Source organism: Enhydra lutris, unplaced genomic scaffold, assembly GCF_002288905.1.
Source record: "Enhydra lutris kenyoni isolate GAN:26980312 unplaced genomic scaffold, ASM228890v2 scaffoldscaffold22, whole genome shotgun sequence".
In the NCBI taxonomy this organism is placed as follows: Eukaryota; Metazoa; Chordata; class Mammalia; order Carnivora; family Mustelidae; genus Enhydra; species Enhydra lutris.
Genome location: NW_019154106.1, coordinates 2,171,790 through 2,191,400, shown reverse-complemented (window position 1 = coordinate 2,191,400; position 19,611 = coordinate 2,171,790). Strand labels below are relative to the sequence as shown.

The window sequence follows — 19,611 nt, the reverse complement described above, 5'->3', positions numbered from 1 at the left end:
AACCTCGGTCTTCCCCTGTTAGAGGCTGGTAAGGGCACCAGGGCGTGCTTGGACCCCTGACGGCCCAGCTGGTGCGGGAGGACGCGCAGCCTGGGCCCCGCCAGCCCGCGGGCCCTCACAAGTTCGTGTGAGCTGTCACTGAGGAATATGTGTGGGCTCCAACAAAAGAAATGCTCTTAAGGAACAGCCTACTTAATTTTTAGGTGTTTTGTGTCACGCAGGACGTAGTGATGAGGTGTGCTTTGTTTTGTGTTTGGTCTTGATCTGAGTTTGACATGGGGAGTTTGGGCGGGAGTCTGACCTAGAAGAAATTTATTCAAGACCAGTCAACTGTAGTGTTGGGCCTTTCTCCTATACACTTAAACATCGAGGTTTTTTTCATATTTCTAATATGTAAATATTTAACCTCGTATGAGTTAAAAAAATACCAGTAAAACTCATGGATTTGCATAGTAAAATCATGTTCCTGGTTTGCCTACATCAGCCAGTTTCCCGGGTGATCCCGGTCCCTTCTCACGCTGACCATCTCCTTTCTGCACCCTTGCCCACCCTCGGGCCTTGTTTGAGTGCTTTTCAGATACCGGCATCCTGTCAGCACAGCGGGGCCGGCCAGCGAACAGGTGGGCCCGCCTCGCTGGCCAGAGCCCGGCCCACAGTGTCGGGGCTGAGGTGCCCAGTCGCAGACCGTGCCCCCCGAGGCGGGCGCTGCCCTCTGTCCAGATGCCAGGCTGCTCTTCCGCTTCCCCCAGACCTGACCAGTGTGGGGTGCTTGACGGGGACCGTGCCTGGGTCAGGCCACCCTCATGCTTTCGAGACCTAAATTTTGTTTCCTTTTTCCTTTTTCAGTTTGAAGAGGGTGAGGAAGGAGAAGAGGAGGTAAGACATGGCGAACGCGGAGAGTCCTTTCCCTCAGGCTTCGCTGGGCTGCTTCCTCTGCTGGAGCGGACGGGGGTTTTGGAAGCAGCTGTCACACCCGCTTTGTGTGGAGCTGCCGCGGGGCCTCCAGCCCGTTGAAGCTGGGCGCAGCGGGGACACGCAGTCGCTGTCCCTGTGTCCAGTTGCCCCGCGATTAGCTTATTAGGACATGTGGGGTGGGCACACAAGTCACATTCTCCGCGGTGTGTTTATCTGTTATCGCTGCCAACAAAAAGGTGTTCCGAAGTCCTCCTGCCCAGAGGTGACGAAATCGCTCGCGGGCAGGGGTTGATGACCTCCCGCTGGGTCCTGGGCGGCTGCGTTTGTGTGGGGCGCGCGGGCCCACGAGAGATTAGATCCTGTGTGCTCCGCTCACTCTCCCCCTTTTACGCAGGAGTTGGAAGGTGACGAGGAGGGAGAAGATGAGGACGACGCCGACATGAACCCCAAGGTCAGTTGTTGGGGGGCCACCAGACCAGGGAATGGCGTGCTGCTATGACATTGGGCCGCATCCCCACCCAGGGGGGCGCCTGTCCTGCTCCAGTCAACACAGAGAACACACCAGGAACAGGTTTGAGCGGCCCCTTGTGCGGGGTTTAGCGCTCAGCGCGGAGCGTCCGGGGAGGGCTTTTCCAGCTCGCTGTCAGCGCTCTCTTGCCATGAGCTCGCCTGGGAGAGCAGCTTGGTTTGCCAGACCTGCCGTCCTTTCAGGGGACCGGCTGAGTGACAACGTGAATAAGCTGTTCTTGTGTTCATTTTTGGAAAAGGTGCAGAGAAGGAAATTTTGAAAGTTATTTTTTTTTTTAAAGGATAGAGTCATAAAATTGTAGACGTAGTTTTACAATTGCGTTTGGGCTGAGAATAATCAGAAGCTACGTGTAAACATCTCCAGGCATCGAAAGTCTGCCGGGAAGCTTTAAAAAAAAAAAAAAAAAAAAAAGACAACAAAGCTGAGGAGAGCCGGCAACCCCGTTAACTTTACCTGAAGGGCTGGATGCTCACTGCTGGCACATGAGCTGGAGGGACGGCACTGCCACTTGGCGCACCCCTTCAACCTGGAGCTGCTTTAGTGCAGGCCTGGGTGCGGGCCGGCCGTCCTCTCGCTGGCGAGCAGGAAGCCAGTGGGTAGCTCACTGCGTCCTCACAGGCCGTCCGAGCACTAACCTTGCCATTTGTGACCCGGATCTCCGGTGGACTGGGCGGTGTTTGTTCGTTTGTCCGTCCTCTGTTTTTGCCCAAAGTGAAATGTGCGCTCAGTGTCCATGTGATAGCCCAGCGCTCTGAGTGGTTGTGGACTTGTTTCTGTCGCAGACGCCAGGTGTTTCCGTGGATGCATGCTTTACGGTGCAGCTTCTCGGGAAGGGTGGGAGGTGGGTTTCAGACATTTTTCCATGTACCACGTAAATACTAGGCTGGGACTGCGCTCACGGGAGTGCTCACCTCTGCACACTCGGCCTGTCGAGCGGGGGCAGGGGGCGGGGCTCATGGGCGGGGCTGCTGTCACCTGCGTGTCTGCCTGTCTTTCTGCCTTTTGGGTGCTGCCGTGCACACTCACGGTTTGGATTCGCAAGCAGAGACGGAGGGCGGTTTGCAGTGGGGGCTCCATGACTCCATCACTTGTCACTTCCTTCTGTGGTTTGTCCTTTTCTGTCTCCTGCCACGTCTGCTTTCCGGAAGCGCCTTTCCTCACGAGTCAGCCGGTACCGTGGGGGGTTGTCAGGACTGGTGCTCCCTGGTCTCCGCGTGTGCGTGTGCTGTCGGTTGGGGGAGGTGAGGGTCCCTGGTGGGAGGCGCTGGGACTGCCAGCCCTGCGCAGCCAGGAGGGCCCGAGGCTTGTCCTTTGGGGGCTGGTCACGTCCGAGTCTGCACATGGGCAGACGAGGGAGGAGGGTGTTGTGGTGTTAAATGTACAGATGTGGCGGGTCGGGGTTGCTCATCTCAGGCTCGAGGCCTTGTAGCCCTTTGTGTCATGAGAAAGCGGCTGTTTCCGCCTGTATGATTTTGTGTATTTTGTTTTCTTTTATGCTGACACTTCCTTTCAATTTTTTCCCCATTTAGGTGTAATTTTTGTCTGTTATTCATGCATTTTTTAGGTAAGGTGGAATTCCATTCATTCCTAATCCAATCTCCTGATCTGTGCTTGATAACAGTGCCTCATTGTGACTTTGTGGATAGAGGGGAGGCTGCTGGCCGGGCACACTGGGCGCGCGCAGGGCTGAGCACAGCGCGTTCAGAAGAGCAGAGCGCGCAGGCGTCCGTTGGGTGAGCTTCTGAAACTGGCTGTGAGAAACCACATCCGGCTCCTCGCTGAGCCCACTGTTCGCTGCTGACCAAGTCACAGGCGTGACTGGTGTGGCATTTCTCTTGTGGGCGGGCCTGTCCGCCAGGAAGAGCACAGGGCGCAGGGCCCCGGGAAGTGAGCACCAGGCCTCGGGAAGCCCATGTTCGCGCTGGCTGCACCCCGCGTGGTGGGAAGCAGCTGCTGTGCTCTGTCAGTTGTTTCTACTTAAATTCAGGTGGGGTGCAGACCGTCGGTCATAGAGGGCCACCTGAACTTGGAATGTGCTGGTGTTAATAGCCCCTGTGGCGTGGGCTGTTGCGTCTCTGTTCCAGCCATCTGTTCCCTCCCTTGTGGGACACGGTCCTCCCAGGGGCAGAGCGGGGGGCAGTGGTCCGTAGATGCTCCGGGAGGCAGGTGCCGTGATGGTCACCCCTGGGAAGTGGCCGGGGGGCCCGGGGCTGGTGCCGAGGAGCCGCTGTCCGTGTGGGGAGCAGGGCCTGTGAGCCAGAGCTCTGTGCCGCAGCGGCATGCCGGCACCGACGGCCATGAAGACCACGGGCCTCTGAGAGTCTCCGCGAGGCCTTCCTGTCCCGCTCCCACGGGCTCGCTCTCAAAACTGAGCAGAAGCGCACTCACCTCCTGGCAAGGCAACGTGGTAACGAGGGGAGGTGATCGTAGGCCACAGGTCCTGTGTGTTGAAGGGGACGGGTCTGATCACTGACGTGGACAGAACAGCGTGTTCCGTTGCCCTTATTTCCTGCCGCCCCACTTATCTGAACAACGTCCTCCCCCAAGATCTGATCCCCCCCCCCCCACCAGTCATGGAAGGCATCCCTTACCTGTTCAGCCTGTCTCTGGGTCAGGGGGACCCTCCTGTGGCATAGCCACCGGGCTGCCCCAGGCCGGCAGCCGCTCTGCTGCAGGGGCCCTGCCCTCTGCCGTCCCGCAGGCTCTTGGGCCCCGGCTGTGGGCCCCTGGGAAGCTCTAGGGGCCAGCCGTGTGCACGGTGGCTTATTTCCCCCCGTTCTGTTACAACACGGCTTTGCAGTGGCTCCCTGACGTGCAGGATTTGGGCTGTTCGTTTGTGCCTTGGGAACACCGGACTCCTCTCCCGTGATAATCAGGGCATCGGATGACCAGGCTGCCATCGGACTTTGTGGCCTGAGACCGAGGATGCAGGGTTTCGTTGTCGTCCTGTCTCGGCCTGTGTCACAGGCTGAAACCCAGCGGTGTCTCGTTGATAAAATTCACATCGGAAGCTTTGGGATTCTCTGTTGACTTTACAGCCTAGGACAGGTGTCCATGTGGACGCTGTCCCCAGAGGTGGGGCCGCCTGCCTGCCAGGGGAGTGTCAGCGGAGCCCGTCACCTCCGGCTTTGTCCCCAGCTACTGAATGTGTTTTACACGGAAGGATAATACGTTTTCCTGGTTAACAGTAAGCATCTGCAAGGACGCGCAGCGCACTGTAAATTGTGTCGAGCCTGCTGTGGCGGAGCGCTGCCCGTGTCCCACGCGTCCTACACAGAAGGGCAGAGCAGGAGGAGTCCCTCCCAGGCTGGGCCCCCGCCCTGTTCCTGCCACATCGCCCTGCAGGGCCACTTCCTTAGCTCCGTCTCCTCTAAGCTGCCTCCTTCCTGCAAACGCAATTGTGGGGACACGCGCGCTTCTCCCTTCACCCTTCGAAAGCCGCCTGCCCTCCCCGCACGCTGCGCTCTGGCCACGTGGAGCCCGGTGTGCCTCCCGCTTCCCCGGCCACTCCTGACAGCCGGGGCTGCCTGCAGATGCACAGTCCGATTTTGATCTTTTCCCGCCTGGATTTCTGGTCAGATGTGTTTCGTTTGGGGGCCGGGGTTCGTTCTCTAGCAGAATTTCAGACGCGCATGTGATGCCCAGGCCAGGAACCCCTCCCAGGGTGGCCTCTTCGTTGCCGGGCCGAGACCTGGGGCATCCTGGCCGCATCCCTGCGCTTTTTCCATGAGACTTTCTTAGACTCAGGCCCAAGGTCATGGTTTTGTCTTTCTCACGTCTCAACACGTGATTTTTTTCATGTCGCAAGTGTGACTTCTCGGAGAACGGAATCCCAGTTTCAGCCATAGAACATTCATCATCTCCCTGTTTGTGGGGTGTTGTTTTTTTTAAGACTCCATGGGCTTGGCAGATTGTACGAAAGTGATTTGTAATCTTGGCAGCCACGAATTAGAGGCCGCTGATGAGTGCGTGTATTTGCCCGGAATGGTGGCTGATCTGGTGGCCTGGGTCTCAGGCTGCGAGGCCGGCCTCCCCACAGACCGCGTGGGCCTGCCGCATGTGCTCCGAACGCTGAGAGCGGTGCTCGACTATCCTGACGGGGACGTGCTTCTCTGCCGGGGGGGCCTGGTTTCTCGCTGCTGCCTTTCTGGAAGGCTAGAATTCCCACTTGGGGAGGGGCCTGGGAGGACCGAGGCTGTGTGTGGAGCTGTTGGTGTGGCCTCCTGGCTGTGGGCTGCTGCGGGGGCTGGAGGAGCTACTCGGCCGCCTCGGCCCACCGCGGAGTGGCACCTTTTCATTTCAGGTGCTGAGCCTGCCTTGAGGCAGGGGACGGAAAGGGGAGCCGGCTGGTGTGTCGCGTGGGCAGAGTCGGGGGGCTTGCCTGAGACGCCGAGGCTGCCATGTCGCGTTGGAGTGTGGCTCCCCTGACAGTGATGCGTGTCCATGACCCTGAGGCGCCCCTCCTTCCCGGTGCCTGGGCCATGACTTACACTCCGGGCTTGTCTCCCAACGAGAAGGGCAGCCCCGGTGAGACTGTTTCTGGGAAGTTGGCTGCTGTTTTGTTACTGCCCTAGAAGTACGTCTGCGGTAACCGTTTTCTCAGTAAGAACGAAGGTGGTAAATCGAGTCTTGGCTTGCGCTGTTGGTTGGAGGTAACGGGTTGAGGACACCAGTTTCCTAAAGTCCTGTCTTCTCTCGTTGACAGAAGGAGCCCAGCCAGCCCTCGGAGTGCAAACAGCAGTGAGGAGCGAGCGCCCCCCGGCGGTAGCGGCGGGACTTGTCGCGGCGGCCCCAGCACTGTAGCGGCGGTGCTTTCTTCTAACTTGTTTTCAAGTGCATGATTTTGACTTTAACTTTTCCTTTATCCTTATTATTTTGCTTAACCTGTACAGTGGCAGCTTAAATGCATTTCAGAAATAGGAGGTTTGATTCCAGCACCCTCTGTGGCCTTGGGTGCAGCCCAGTGGACTTTCCCAGGCCCTGCCTCCAGGAGGGCCCCACAGACCCCGGGGGAAGGGGGTGGCGGAAGGTCAGGCGATGCCAAGAGCAGATGTCTGGCGGGGGGGGGTGGTTCCGGGGCCTCTAGAACCAGTCACGCCCCTCCGCGGTCGGACTGGATTCTTCTTCCCTTGAAGAAACCTGCGCGCTCTGTGTCTCCACCTCTCGGTCTCCTGTGCTCTAGCAGTCTCAGAAGAGCTGCTGGGCGTTGGGTCCTGTTCTCCGCAGATCACTCCGTCTCTGGTTCTGTGTCCCTCGGGGTGCGGCCGGGGCGGCGATGTGCCCCAGCCCTGAGGCACGAGTGTTTGTGGTTCATCCTCATATTTATTTATTCTTTCCTGCTGGTGAGGGCTTGGGACGCTTGCTGTCACTTGTCCTTACACTCTCAGGAACCATGTGTGTGACGGGTGACCTGGCGACTCGCCCGGCGGGGGTGGTGGTGGCTCCCAGGGGAGCAAGGCCTGTGGAGAAGGAACCTCTTTCTGTCCTGCCTGCGGCTGAGGGCGGGAGCCCGTTTTCATGACACACAGACCGCCTGGCTCTGGGGGGCGGCAGGCCTGCAGGTGCAGGTGAGGGGCCGGGGCTGGGACGTGCTGCTGTCCTCCTAGCGTGTCCATGTCAAGTCTTGCTTTGCACTGCCCCCACGTCTTGGCCCCGTGCTCGTCTTGTTCTAAAGCCCTGGGTTCAGAGCGACCTGTTCTTGGCTGGCGTGTGGGGTTTCTGAGTGTGCGACCATGGTCTCTGGCAGCCGGGGACGTGTGTCCACACTGTGACCAGGCCTGTAGAGTGCTCGGCCTTACTTCTAATAACATTTGTAACTGAATACGGTGTTTTCAATTTGTACAGAATAGTTAGAATATTCTATTAAAGTTGTGAAACATGGAGCCAGCTCTGTGCACAGTCTCTCTGTGGGAGGAGTGGGGGTGGGGCGCGGCCCCTGCCCACTCCGGCAGCTCTCGACCGTGGCTGTGCGGCCTCCTGAGCCCTGCAGATGGGCAGGCCCGGACTGGAGGCCTCTGCTCTTCCGCGTCAGCCGGTTCTCCGGAGAGGACTGCGTTTAGTTTGCCCCTGAGGCCTGCAGACCCACTTCACAGTCTGGGTGGACTCGGGGTCCCCCCCAGGAGTACACCATTTCTCTCGAGAGTTTGTGGGGCTGTACCTTTCAGATCCGGAAGGTTCCAGGAGGGAAAGTTCCTGCATAAAGCCCACTTCTGTCTGTCTTCTCACTGGTACATTCCCAGTGGAACCTCCGTTCCTTCCTGAGAGGGAGCGCTCCCCCCAGAGACGGGTGTCGCACGAGCCCTTGCTCAGCGCATGCCCGGGGGAGTGCAGCTGCCCAGCGAGGGTAAGCACACAGCCGCGCCTCCCACGGGCCAGCTGCCGGTGCCCAGCTCACCCTGAGCCTGTCTAGGGGCCTGGCTTGTCCCTGGGAGGGGCCACATGAAGGAGCGGGAGCTGCTGCCCAAGGGTTCGGAACAGCCGGGCTTCCAGTGTGCCCCAGACAGCTAGAACCAGAACATTCTCAGTTCTTGAAGTACCCGGCCCCCCACGCCCTACCCAAGAAGCCGGCGGGTGCCGGAGGTGCCTTGTTCCCGCTGACACGGGATGAGAACCCCATCCCCCGAGGGCGGTCGGCAGAGAGGACACGTGAGCACAGGGAGCACCTCTTGAGGGTGGGCCCCCGGACCTCCGAGGCAGCTTCTCATCCCTGTGGACCCTGACTGGCCAGGGCTCCCCAAGTTCTCCACATGTCCTGTTGTCCTGGAGCATCCAGAGTGCCAGCAGGGATGACGCACAGTGCTGTGCTCGGTGATGGTGGCGTGTTGGCAGGGACGGCTTCAGCTCTGGGAGCACCCGTCCTGCTGGCCCAGGGGTCACTGAGCATGACCTTTCCGGGGGATCCTCTCCCGCCGGCTCCTGAGCCTCCGCGGTGGGTGACGGAGGCGCCTTCACGGCAGCAACAGCACTGCTCGGCCTGGAGGCTGCGGGGCCTCACCGAAGAGATGCGGGGCACGTGGGATGAGTGCCCTCGGATCGGCGCAGCGCGGGCTGGTGCGGTGCTGGGGGCCCCAGGGGCCGGGCTCTGGTGGAGCCCCCTCCGCCCAGCGGCTCCTAGGGATTCTCCGAAAGTCGACATGCGTTGCCTGGGCTGGAGTCCACGCCACACGCGTACGTAGGGCGCCTGGCCGGCGTGTGCTGCAGTGGCGTGGGACGGCGGGGCTGGGGGCAGCCTGTGCCTTTCCTCGGAGACTGGCCGAGTACGTGCCACCGGCCCGTGGCGGACGTGGGCTGTGCCTGAGAGTGTGGTCCTGAGGAGCCGCCAACGGGCAGCCCTGTGTGGACTCTCATCCGCGGCGGCTCCCTTTAGAGTCTGGCGAGAGCAGCCGGCCGCCTGGGCTCCGTGGGAGCGGCGGCTGGGCTTGCTGGCTCTCCGCGGCGACCTGCACGGTGCGGGCAGAGCAGGCGTGTTTTCTCGTCGGACCAGCCCGGACGGACGGTGGGAGGGGTGTCTGGATGGTGGCTGTCTCTGGAGGCCCTGGGTCTTGTTTCTCTGCGGGAGAACAAGAGTGTGAGTGTGTCACCACCACCCCCGTGTGGCTTCCATCATGGAGCTCAGTCCCTGGGGCCTGCAGGGCCTCAGCCTGGCGTATCTGGATGGCAAGACTCCAGCTCGAAGCCCTGAGAAGCTGTGCCTTCCCCCACCATCCCTTGTGGCACTGCCTCCTGTCACAGCTCGGCCTGTCCGCAGAGCTGTCCCCTGGCCAAGGAGCCTGGCATCCGTCCTCCATCCGGGCCTCTGCTGGCAGCCCAGGGAGACTGCCGGAGGCTCTGTGGGGTCGTTCAGGCCTTGCTGCTTGCGCCGGAGAGGCCCAGAGCCGCCAGGAGCCAGTGGGGAAGGGGGCACTTGCAGCGGCTGTTCTGGGCGATTGCTGGCTCTGCATGGGTCAGGCCTCTGTGCCCACTGACCCCCTGAGTTGCCTGGAGCCACCTTTGCGTCCCCCTTCTGGGCTGGGCCACCACGATGCTTTTCAGAGGGTTCCAATGACCGTCCAGGGCCACCTTTCATCCCCATGGGCTCTGCGGCCCGCACTCTCCTTTCCTCTGCACTCCCTCCTTAAACTAACTGCCCTGCACGAGACTGGGCCCAGCTGCCAGGCCTGTCCTCGCTGGTTTGCCCGCCTCTGCGCCCTAACCTGTGCGGGCGGCTCGGTGCCAGCGGAGTGCAGGGCGCACGCCCAAAGTGGAAGGGTCCCAGCCTTGGCTGGGGGAAGCCAGATACAAAGAAGGGCCTGCAGACTACTCATTGTTGTGGCTTCTGGAGGCTGTGGGATGGCCGGGGCCGCGGCGGCAGGGTGACCAGGACACCCCCGGGGAGACAGGGACTCTGGGAACTGCTTCACTTGGGAGTGTCTGGTTGTATATGTGTAAACTCTGCCTCAGTGAAGCTACTTTCTCAGCAATGCCCCCGAGTTGGGGTCAATCCACTTAAAATTCTGGTTTTCCTCTGGGTAAGTTAGGAACCGTGGCCACCCAGGGCCAGGTGGGTGGCAGAGGTCACCCACACCTCGTCTACACCTGTGGCAGGTGGCTCTGTGTGTCCACATCGTCCCTCATCTGCAGCGCCTGCCCCACACCCAGCTAGTGGCCAGCAATCCCACTCCCCTGAGTGCCAGCCCGAGTCAGCCCTGTGGCTTGTGCTCCCAGAGAGCGCCCGGGCCCGGGGAGGTGAGGCCCAGACGTCAGCCGGCCTGTCTCGGTCGATCTGCCGGTCTCTGGCCCACTCTGCTCAGGGGTCTTCCCTGTCTCCTCTGCCCCCGAGTGCGCAGTGGGTGATGGGGAGCAACACAGGGTCACTGCAGAGGAGAGCCTAGGGCAACAGTGGGAGACGTGCCCTCTGATCTGACCCTTCGCTGCACAGCCCAGGAAGGGCTCCGCCCGAGAGCACTGTGCCTGGCGTGGGCCACCCTCGGCTCTGTGCCAGCCTCGCCCTTAGCCACAGCTGATTTGGCCCCTGCCTTGACACTCAAGCGGAGGAACTGGCCGCCTTTCTCTACAGACAGGCACACCCTCTGCTCCAGCCGCCAAGCACAGCCTGTCGGTGGGGGAGCCCCAGGCACCCCAGACTGTTACCGGGCCTCCCACCCACCAGGAGATGCTGGCAGGCAGTAGCCCCCAGTGCCAGGGGCTCCAGGACCCTCAGCTGACCCCAGCTGGACTTTCCATTCTTCTGAATTTAGTGTGATCCTCCTCGTTGGCCAGGGACCCCCCTCACCACCAGAGGCCACAGTGGTGGGTGAAGCCTACATTCCCAGGTGGGTGAGGCCTAGACACCTCGAGGCCAAGTCACCTTGGTGCACCAGGGCGGAGCCCCTGTCCACCTCCAGGATGTCACCATGGTGCCACTCAAGGGGCCAGCAGGGCTCAGCTGACTCAGCTCAGGGAGGGTGGCGGCCGGATGTTCCTTTCCCTGACAGCCCAGCAGGCTTGCCTGGCCCAGCTGGGCTTCTGTAGGCCCTGGAGACATGGGGTGCCCCTTCCCACACACGGGCCGGGGACTTCCCGAAGCCCAGGAATGTCAGTGAAGCTCCCTGGGTCTCAGCTTCTGCTTCTGGAACACGGGGAGAACCCTCCCTCCCAGGCACAGGCCAGAGACCTCAGGAGAGAAAGCCCAGGGCACATGGCTGCAGCCGCCTCCCTTCCCAAAGCCATGGTCCAGGCAGAGCCGCCCACGTGGGTCCTCCCCATTGCCTGCCAGTGTGGAGCCAGGCGGGGCGTGGGGGGGGGTGTGCTTGGGGACGGGAAGGCCTCTGGGACACAGGCCAGCAGGGAGGCCATTGGGTCCCTACCTGACCCCATTTCTGGCAGGGGCTGGAAGTTCCCAGGAGAGCTCCCGTCCTGGAGAGAGGAGCGCCGAGCAGAGGAGGGGGCTGGGAGGTGCTCCCCCCAGCACAGCCCTGGGAGGAGGACAGGGGGGACCCGCAGCAGCTCTGGGAAGTGTGGGGCTGGGGTTCACGGTTAGGCTTCTGGCCTCCAGATCTGGGAGGGGATCGATGTGTGTTGTTCCTGGCCGTGGGATGTGTGGTGCTGTCCCCATAGCCCAGGACACTCACGAAGGTGGTCGCTGGCGTCCGGGTAAGGCGCTCAGAGTTGGGGGTGGCAGCGGGGGTGGGAGGATGGGTGGGGCCTGGAGGGAGTGCCATCGGAGTGGCGGGCGCTGTTTGGAGTGGTTGCTGGGGGACCCTGAGGAACCTGGGCCAGGACACCCAGCCCCTCAGGCACTCGGGAGTGGGGAGCCAGGGTGGGGCCTGGTGACAGCAGGGCCACATGCAGAGAGCTTTGAGACTTCGGTGCCCACAGGCTGCTGGTGCAGAGGAAGCGGCGAGGAGTCCCCACCCGAAAGAGGGGCACCTCCGTCTCCCACGGGTCCTCGACCGCTCAGCCCCCACGTCCACCTGCACCGGGCAGCATTTCTGACTTCAGAGCTGCGCAGAGCACGCTGAACTCTCCCTGGTCCTCGCCTGGGGAAGGCCCGGTGCTGCGGAGAACTCCTGCACATCCTTGCAAAGCCAGCGCGGAAGTCCCCAGTGGTCTCTGGAAAGCCTTGACCTCATCAGCCAGAGCCAGCTCATGCCCCCACTCTGCTGGACCGTCTCTGCCACCAGACGGCGTGACGGGCCGAGGCCGGCAGCCCGTCGCGGGGCTGAGGCCTGTGCTAGAGTCGGCGTGGGGAATTGGAACAAAGGAACAAAGGAGGGTTCTGAGACCAGAAGTGGAAATCCAGGGGTCTGGCAGCACTGGGGGAGGGTCCTTCCTGCTGCTCCTGCTGCTGCTGGGGGCCCCGGTGTCCCTGGGCTGTGGCCCCTCCTCCCTCTCTCGGAAGGACACGGACCGCATTCGGGGCCCACCCAGATAATCGGGGGTGATCTCTCACGGTCCTCAGTCGCATCTTCCGTCACATCAGGCAGTAGTGACTCTGACCCCATGAAGTCATGTCCACCGGTTCCATGGACAGGACACCCCAGGTTTGCCCGCAGGGTTGGAGAAAAGTTGCACGAATGCCGGCTGCCCAGCACGTTCGGGTGGGAGTGGGAGCTGGCCGGTGGGCGGGCTCAGAGCTGCCGCGGTTCATGAGCAGCCCCACCTCTTGCAGTCTGTCCCGTGACCTTGTGCACGCGTGTGCGCGGTCCAGGAACGTTCACGCGGCCTCCTTTGTCGCTTCTGAGAATCGCCTAACACTGCGCCCCCTGAGCACCGACGGGGGGACCCGCGGAGGACTGCCCGGGACGCGGGTCAGAGAGAACAGCACAGGGCCGCGTCTTTCTGTTAGGGAACACGGCAGGCTCCTGCCAGGGCACGCGTGCGTGTTCACGTGTCAATACATTTCTTTAACTGGCAAAATACACAGAAACGTACCGTCTTCCCTGTCTGAGCGCGCGGCTTGGGCACGAGCATTCACACTGTTGTGCGGCCGTCCCCACCGCCCCTGTGCAAATCCTTCCCATCTTCCCAAAGGGAAACTGTGCCTGTGAGACACTGACCCCATCCCTCCCCCGGCCCCAGCGCCCACCGTTCACCCTCTGTCCCCCAAGACACCGACCACCATCCCGGCCCCAGCGCTCACTGTCCACTCTCCATCCCCCTGAGACACCGACCCTTGTCCCTCCCCTGGCCCTGGTGCCCACTGTCCACCCTCTGTCCCCCTGAGACACCAACACTTGTCCAGCCCCAGAGCCCACCATCCACTCTGACCCCCAGCCCCAGAGCCCACCGTCCACGCTCCGTCCCCCTGAGACCCCGACCCCCAGCCCCGGAGCCCACTGTCCACGCTCCGTCCCCCTGAGACACCGACCCCCCTCCCTCCCCTGGCACCCACCATTCACTCTCTGTGCCTGTGAATCTGGAGACTTTAGGGACCCATCTGGGTGGGATCCTGAAGTATTTGTCCCTCTGTGTCTGGCCCTTTTGACTCTGCATCACGTCCCCCAGCTCCATCCAGCTGTGGCCGGTGTCAGTGTGTCCCTCTGTGTTCAGCCTGAGGGACAGTCCAGTGTGTGGACAGACCATGTCCTGTGACTCCATTCATTTGTCAACGGACGTGGGTTGCTTCCCATTTGGGGACCAGTCTACTTGCTTGGGGGCAGGAGTGAGAGTCCCCTCAGGCAGCCGTGTGAATCCCGGGTGGGACCCTTGGGTAAATAATAGTAAGCAGTCCACCTTTGGGGGGTGGAGTGGACAGGCATAGATGTCCCTTCTGTCCTGTGATGATGCAGCCTGGGGGCCTGCAAGGGCTGACACCATCCAGAAGGCGGCGGCCACAGCTTGTCCATCTCTGCTCTCACTCCCTGTATTTTGTGCATCCTCGTTTCATTCAGGCTTCCAGAAAGATCCTGTGTCCCCGTGAAACAGGCCCTGGGCAGTCTGCCCGTAGTGTGGGCATGCCTGTCGGCTCCTGCTCCTCTCCCCAACCTGGCCCTCGCCCCCCAGCCCCGACCCCTCCCTGATTATCTCTGACAAGCACGCAGAGCCCCCACTGACTTCAGTTGCTCTGAACAGTCACATTTCTGGGACAATGAGGTCGATGCTTTTTAGGTCCACGTTTCCCAGAACCTTTCCTGAGCACCTGGGCTGGGGCCTGGGGGGCCCCACAGTCTGCGACCCTGTCCCTGCATTCCAGGAGCTGAGCGAGGTAGTGCAGGATGGATAGGAGCTTGCCCGAGGCCGAGGAGGAGAAAGGTGCTCTGGGCAGGGGCCGTGTTTCTCACTGACGAGTGTCTCGTGTGGAGGCCCACCTGTCAGACTCCTGCTGAGGCCCCCGAGAACCAGAGAGGGGGACAGGGACACAGCTCTGCGGCCGAAACCAGGCTGACGGTGAAAGTCGGGATGACACTCGCCTCCCGCCCTCGGGCCTCTCCCTTTTCCCAGGTTCCTGATGGGAGGAGAGAGATCAAGGGCGGGCCTGATGGCAGGCAGCGGTGGCCAGTGGGCCGTGTCAGCCTCGGGTCAGGTGGCATCAGGCCACCTCCCAGGTGCGTGGACTTCCCCCACCCTCCTGGGGTTCACACTGGAGCCACCACCGGGACCCCAAGGCCCAGCAGTTGCACAGTTGGTGGGAGTAGGCCTTAGGGTAGGCTCTGACGATCCGAGGGACTTCCTGGAGGGGATCAGGGGAGACAGTCTCCCAGGCAGGGGAAGCAGGGAGGCTCACCCCGGGGCTGTTCTGAGCACCGCCTCCCACAGGAAGAGGGTGGTATCGAGCCCGGGGCACCTGGGCTGCCCTGGGCTGCCGTGACGCATGGCTTCCTCACAGGCCGCTGTTCCCAGGCTGGTTGGGCGAGAGCCTCCCGGGCTCGGCCTCTCACGGCTGCATGGATGAGCTCACGAGGGGCGTTTTGGAGAGGTGCCATCATTCTGTCTGGGCCGTCTGACGTCCTCACCCAGCCGGACAGGACAGCAAGGGTCCCTGGCCGGATGTTTGGGGACTAGCCTGTTTGCCTGGCGGCAGGAGCGGGTGTCCCCCCAGGCAGGCTGTGCGTGAATCCCGGATGCGACCCTTGGATAAATATTAGTAAACTTGGCTCTGACCTACACTGCCTGACGCCACCAATGGGAGGCAAAGCCTGGCAAGGCCCCTCCCTGTTCATTTGGGTGGGGCTACTTCCTGCCCCGGGGCCTTGGGGTGCACAGGCTGGCAGCGGGACCCTCAGCCGAGGCCCTGACCTCTCTGAGACCCCACCCTCCGTTCCCTGCAACTCTAAGAAAGTGACCCCAGCAGCCCCCACCTTGTTGGGGGACCAACAGGGGCAAAGAGGGCAAATGAGGCCCCTGTCTCTCCAGCAGGTGGCTGGCCGTCCAGCACCCATGTGGCCAAGAAGCCTGGTGGGCCGCAGCTCCCCATGGGGTGCAGGCCGAATCCGCAGCAGGGCCCCCACTGCGCTGCGGGAAGCTGTCTCCCTGCTGGGTCCTCTGGGCTCCTGGCCACCAAATGGCTCAGGGAGGGAGCTCCTCCGAAAGGTCTTCCCTTGGGGTTACAAGGGCAGTGCTTTGCGTCCTCCTCATCCCTCCCAACTCCCGGCCCCAGAGGGTCCTCCCGATGGGCCTACTGGGGGGCGGGCACGGGGCCCTCTCCTGGCTCCAGGCTCACGCTTCTTAGCTGGGAGCAGGAGCTGGCGGCGGCAGGTGGCCCACGGGGCCTCTGCTGGCCTAGGGCAGGAGCTATTGCTAGTGAAGCTGCCTGGGTGGGCCCAGCTCCTGACCCCCAACCATCTGGGAACCCCGCCCAGGCTGTCCTGCCCCAGGGTCTCCCTCCCAGGTTGGAGGCCAAGGCTCCTCCCAGCTCCCTGTGACGCCCACTTGTCAGAGCACCCCCCAGGTCGCTGGCCCGCCAACGCTCCGGAGAGGCCTGGCCAGTGGGAGGCAAGGAGATGCGGCCTCACCTCGCCTTACTGGGCACCCCCTGGTTTGGGGGGCCCCCCACAGCCCCTTCCTCCTACTCAGTCTGTTCCTCTAGTACCTCAAGCCCCCCCACCTCTTCTTACCCCCGCCCCACCCCTCCCACCAGGCCCCCTCCTCCCTAAGGCCTCACTTCTCTGTGAAATGGGGCTGAGAAGAGCACCCCTGGGCAGCTCCGCAGGCACCGCCCCCTCCCCTTGGACTCCTTCAAGTTGTCCTCGTGGCCCCGGGCCCCCAGGGCCCCCTTCCTGAGGGCAGGCAGGGCTCCTGTCCTCAGGTTCCTAGCCCAAGCCCCTCGTCCCAGCCGGTGACCCTGAAGGGCCGGGTTTTGGACTGCCTTCCGCGAGGTTAGGGGACTTCCCAGGCCACGCGGCAGGGGTGGCTGGGGCAGGGTCAGTTCAGCTGCGGGGCGGCTTCCTGAACCTGCACCGGCCCGTCCTGCGCTCTGCCCTCACCAGGGCGAAAACTTTTTGAAGCAGGGACCTGGGTTTTCCTCCGCACCTGCACCTGCGCTGCAACCTTGTCCCTGCCCGCCAGGGCACCCGGGCCCTTCCTGTTCGGTGTGCAGTCCTTTCCCAGGGTCACAGCTAGGTGGGGGTGTTGGAAAGTGGGTGTCTTGAAGAGGCCCTGGCCGCCGGGGACCCTCTCCGGGACTCCACCCCCACCCCTGGGAACCGGGCGGGGCCAGCCGTCACTCCTGCTCCTATAAAAGGGAGACAGTAAATGAAAAGCCCGCCCCCCCCTTCCTACTGGAAAGCATGACTCAGCCGCCCCCACCGCCCGCCCCAGGCTGAGCCTCCAGCACCAGCAGAGAGCTTTCGGCACCCACAGGGCCTTTCGGAGGCCCCCTCCCCCCTGGGGTGGGGCTGCAGGCGGGGGACAGCGGCAGGAGGGCGCGGGAAGGCAGGACCCCAGGGGGGGAGGAGGCTCCCTCACGTTTACGGGGCACTGTCCCTGCGTCCCTCATCGAACAGAAGTGTTACTGTCCCCACTTCACGGAGGAAAAAGCAGGCTCACAGCACCCGCTCTCCGCGTCGGCCTGGCCCCGGGGTGGGGAAGACGGAAGGTCCGGCCAGGGGCGGTCCGCGGGGGTGGAGGTGGGAGAGCAGGCCGGACGGGCAGGGCCATCGGAGGGTCTCCCCGGGAAGGGCCCTCCGGGCGCGCGAGGACTAGCTGCCCGGGCGCCTGGAGGAGGGTGGGGGTCCGGGCCCCGCGGACTCCCCGCCCTGGGCCGGCCCCGTCCCCCGGCGGTTCCCGGGGCTCCCCGGCGGTGAGTCACCGCGGGCAGGGCCGGCCGCAGCGCATTCCTCCGCGGGGCCGGCGTCCGGGGCGGGGTGGGACCGCGAGTCACCCCACGGGGCCGGGGCCCGGGCGTCGGAGGAAAGGAGCTGAGCGCGCGGTCTCACGCGGCCGCGGACGACGGGGGCGCGGTCTCCGGGGTAGGGGTGGGGCGCGGGCGGGGCCTCGGCGCGGGGGCGGGGCCGGGCCCAGGCGGGGCCGGGCCCAGGCGGGGCCCCATAAAGGCGGCGCCGGGCGCTCCGGGGCGCAGCGTCCGCACCGCCCGCACCTTCGCCGCCGCCGCCGCCATGAGGACGCCGGGCGAGGTGCTGCGCGAGGGCGAGCTGGAGAAGCGCAGCGACAGCCTGTTCCAGCTGTGGAAGAAGAAGCGCGGCGTGCTCACGCCCGACCGCCTGCGCCTGTTCCCCGCCGGGCCCGGCGCGCGCCCCAAGGAGCTGCGCTTCCACTCCATCCTCAAGGTGGACTGCGTGGAGCGCACCGGCAAGTACGTCTACTTCACCATCGTCACCACCGACCGCAAGGAGATCGACTTCCGCTGCGCGGGCGAGAGCTGCTGGAACGCGGCCATCACGCTGGCGCTCATCGACTTCCAGAACCGCCGCGCCCTGCAGGACTTCCGCAGCCGCCAGGAGCGCGCCGCGCCCGCCGCGCCCCCCGAGCCCCGGCCGGCCCGCGCGCCCTGAGCGCCGCCGCGGTGAGTGCCGGCCGTCGCGGGAGGCCGTCGCGCGGGGGACCGCGGCCGCGTGTCCGCGCGCGGGGCCCCGGGGGGACCCTCCGCCGGCGGGACCCCGGCCGCTCGCCGCGCGCCCTAACCGCCTGCTCTCCCTCCACCCCTCCAGGAGCCGCGCACTGGACGAGTCGGGCCGACGCGGGGCCGCGCCGCCGGCAGGAAACCCGGGGGGGGGGGCGCCCGGGACTGCGGGGGACCTGGGCGGGCCGCCCGCCCACTGACCACAGTGAGGACAAAGGCCGGGAGCCGTGTCCCTGACCAACACGGAAGGATCTTCCCACGCGGAGCCACAGAGCCTCGGCCCGCTGAGCGGGCGCCTTAAATTATCAGACTATCTATGTATTTATTTGGGTGGTTATCATGGAACCATCTGTCGTAATATTTCGTTTTTGCATCAATGTGTTCATTCCAAATAAACTGCTTGATCTGTTCCCTTTTCTACCAGCCCAGGCGTGGTGCGGTGAGCTTCCTGCCGCGGGCTGGAGGCCCTTCCCGTGGGCGTCGGGTGGGGGTGGGGAGAGCCACCACCCTGGCGTCTGAAGGGCACGGGGAGAGCACTCTGAATGAGCGCAGTGTCATCCGCGCGGCCCTGTTCACACCCTCCTTGCCAAGCAGCCTCTCCCGAGGCTGGGAAGTGCCCCGAGGTTTGGCCCCAGCTGACTTCTGCTCCTGGGTGTGCCTCTGCCTCGGAGGACGGGAGGCTGGAAGGACGGGGCCGGTGCTTGCCCACGGAGGTCATTCAAACTGAGGTCTGTGCACCTCCTCTGCCCGCAGACCCCCACTACCGCCCACCACCCACTCGCCACCTGCCCCGCAGCCCTCTGGAAGAAAGCCTCAGGGCTCTGGTCGCTTGCCCGTCTGCGCTCCCCTTAACCCCACCCCACCCTGTGGCCGCAGCCGCTCCTGGCCATGCGGCCGCCAGGTCCTGCTGGCCGGCACCCACCGTGTGCTTCTGGGCAAGTAAGGGGAGGCCTGGGCCTTTCCCCCTGGTTGGCAGCTGACAAGTTGCCCGCCCAGCTGCCTCCTCTGGGCTTGGCCGAGACAGTGTGTTCGGGGCTGCCCGGTGGGGAGGACTCAGGAGGTGAGTTCCTCCAGCCGCTGGTGATGAGCCAGCCAGAGGACAGAAGAACAGGACATTGTTCTCGGCCTGCTGAGGGGAAACTTCATTTCGGGGACCTTTCTAGCAGAAAGGATGTCAGGGGTGGGAGGCATTGGAGTGGGGAGTGAAGAACCAAAATTGGGCCCTAAAGTCTTGTCACTCACACTGGACGCAGGGGAGCCCCGTGGGCCTCCTTGCTGGGTCTCAGGGCTGACTGGGGCGAGGGAGTGGGCGGGCGCCTGCCCCTTCGCTGGGAAGCCGGAGGGAACCATCCCTTGTGGGGCGCCTGGGGCCTCTGTCTGTTAAGCGTTTGCCTTCTGCTCAGGTCATGGTTCTAGCATCCTGGGATCGAGCCCTGCTGCTGGGCCCCTGCCGGCCCCTGTGGGTCTGCTTCTCCCTCTCCCTCTGCCTACCGCTCCCCTGCCTGTGCTTGCACGCTGTCAAATGAATAAAATCTCCAAAAAGAGGAGCCATTCCTTGCAAGGAATTTTCTCCTGAACACGACCTGTGTTTGGGGGAGGGGTTCCTCTGGAGAAGTGGAGAGAGAGTGGCCCCGGGGCCTGCACGGGCTTCAGATCCACCCCTGTCCCG

The 19,611-nt window shown here is 63.4% G+C and overlaps 2 protein-coding genes across 3 annotated transcripts in view; both read left to right on the top strand.

The window, feature by feature from the left end:
- LOC111150313 (nucleosome assembly protein 1 like 4) overlaps positions 1-7,326 on the top strand; it is a 43,030-nt gene extending 35,704 nt beyond the window's left edge. The window contains exons 16-19 of one of the 2 annotated variants that reach the window (XM_022507767.1): positions 847-876; positions 1,310-1,366; positions 2,974-3,008; positions 6,150-7,326. In XM_022507767.1, the coding sequence (XP_022363475.1) occupies positions 847-876; positions 1,310-1,366; positions 2,974-2,979 (93 nt within the window). In that variant the 3' untranslated portion in view covers positions 2,980-3,008; positions 6,150-7,326. The remainder of the gene's footprint in view (positions 1-846; positions 877-1,309; positions 1,367-2,973; positions 3,009-6,149) is intronic. The other variant, XM_022507765.1, reaches the window with a different exon arrangement.
- A 10,132-nt stretch (positions 7,327-17,458) lies between these two features.
- Positions 17,459-17,874, top strand: LOC111150292 (pleckstrin homology like domain family A member 2). Its single transcript, XM_022507743.1, has one exon. The coding sequence runs from the start codon at positions 17,479-17,481 to the stop codon at positions 17,872-17,874; it is 396 nt and encodes a 131-aa protein (XP_022363451.1). The 5' UTR covers positions 17,459-17,478.
- Positions 17,875-19,611: the final 1,737 nt, after the last annotated feature.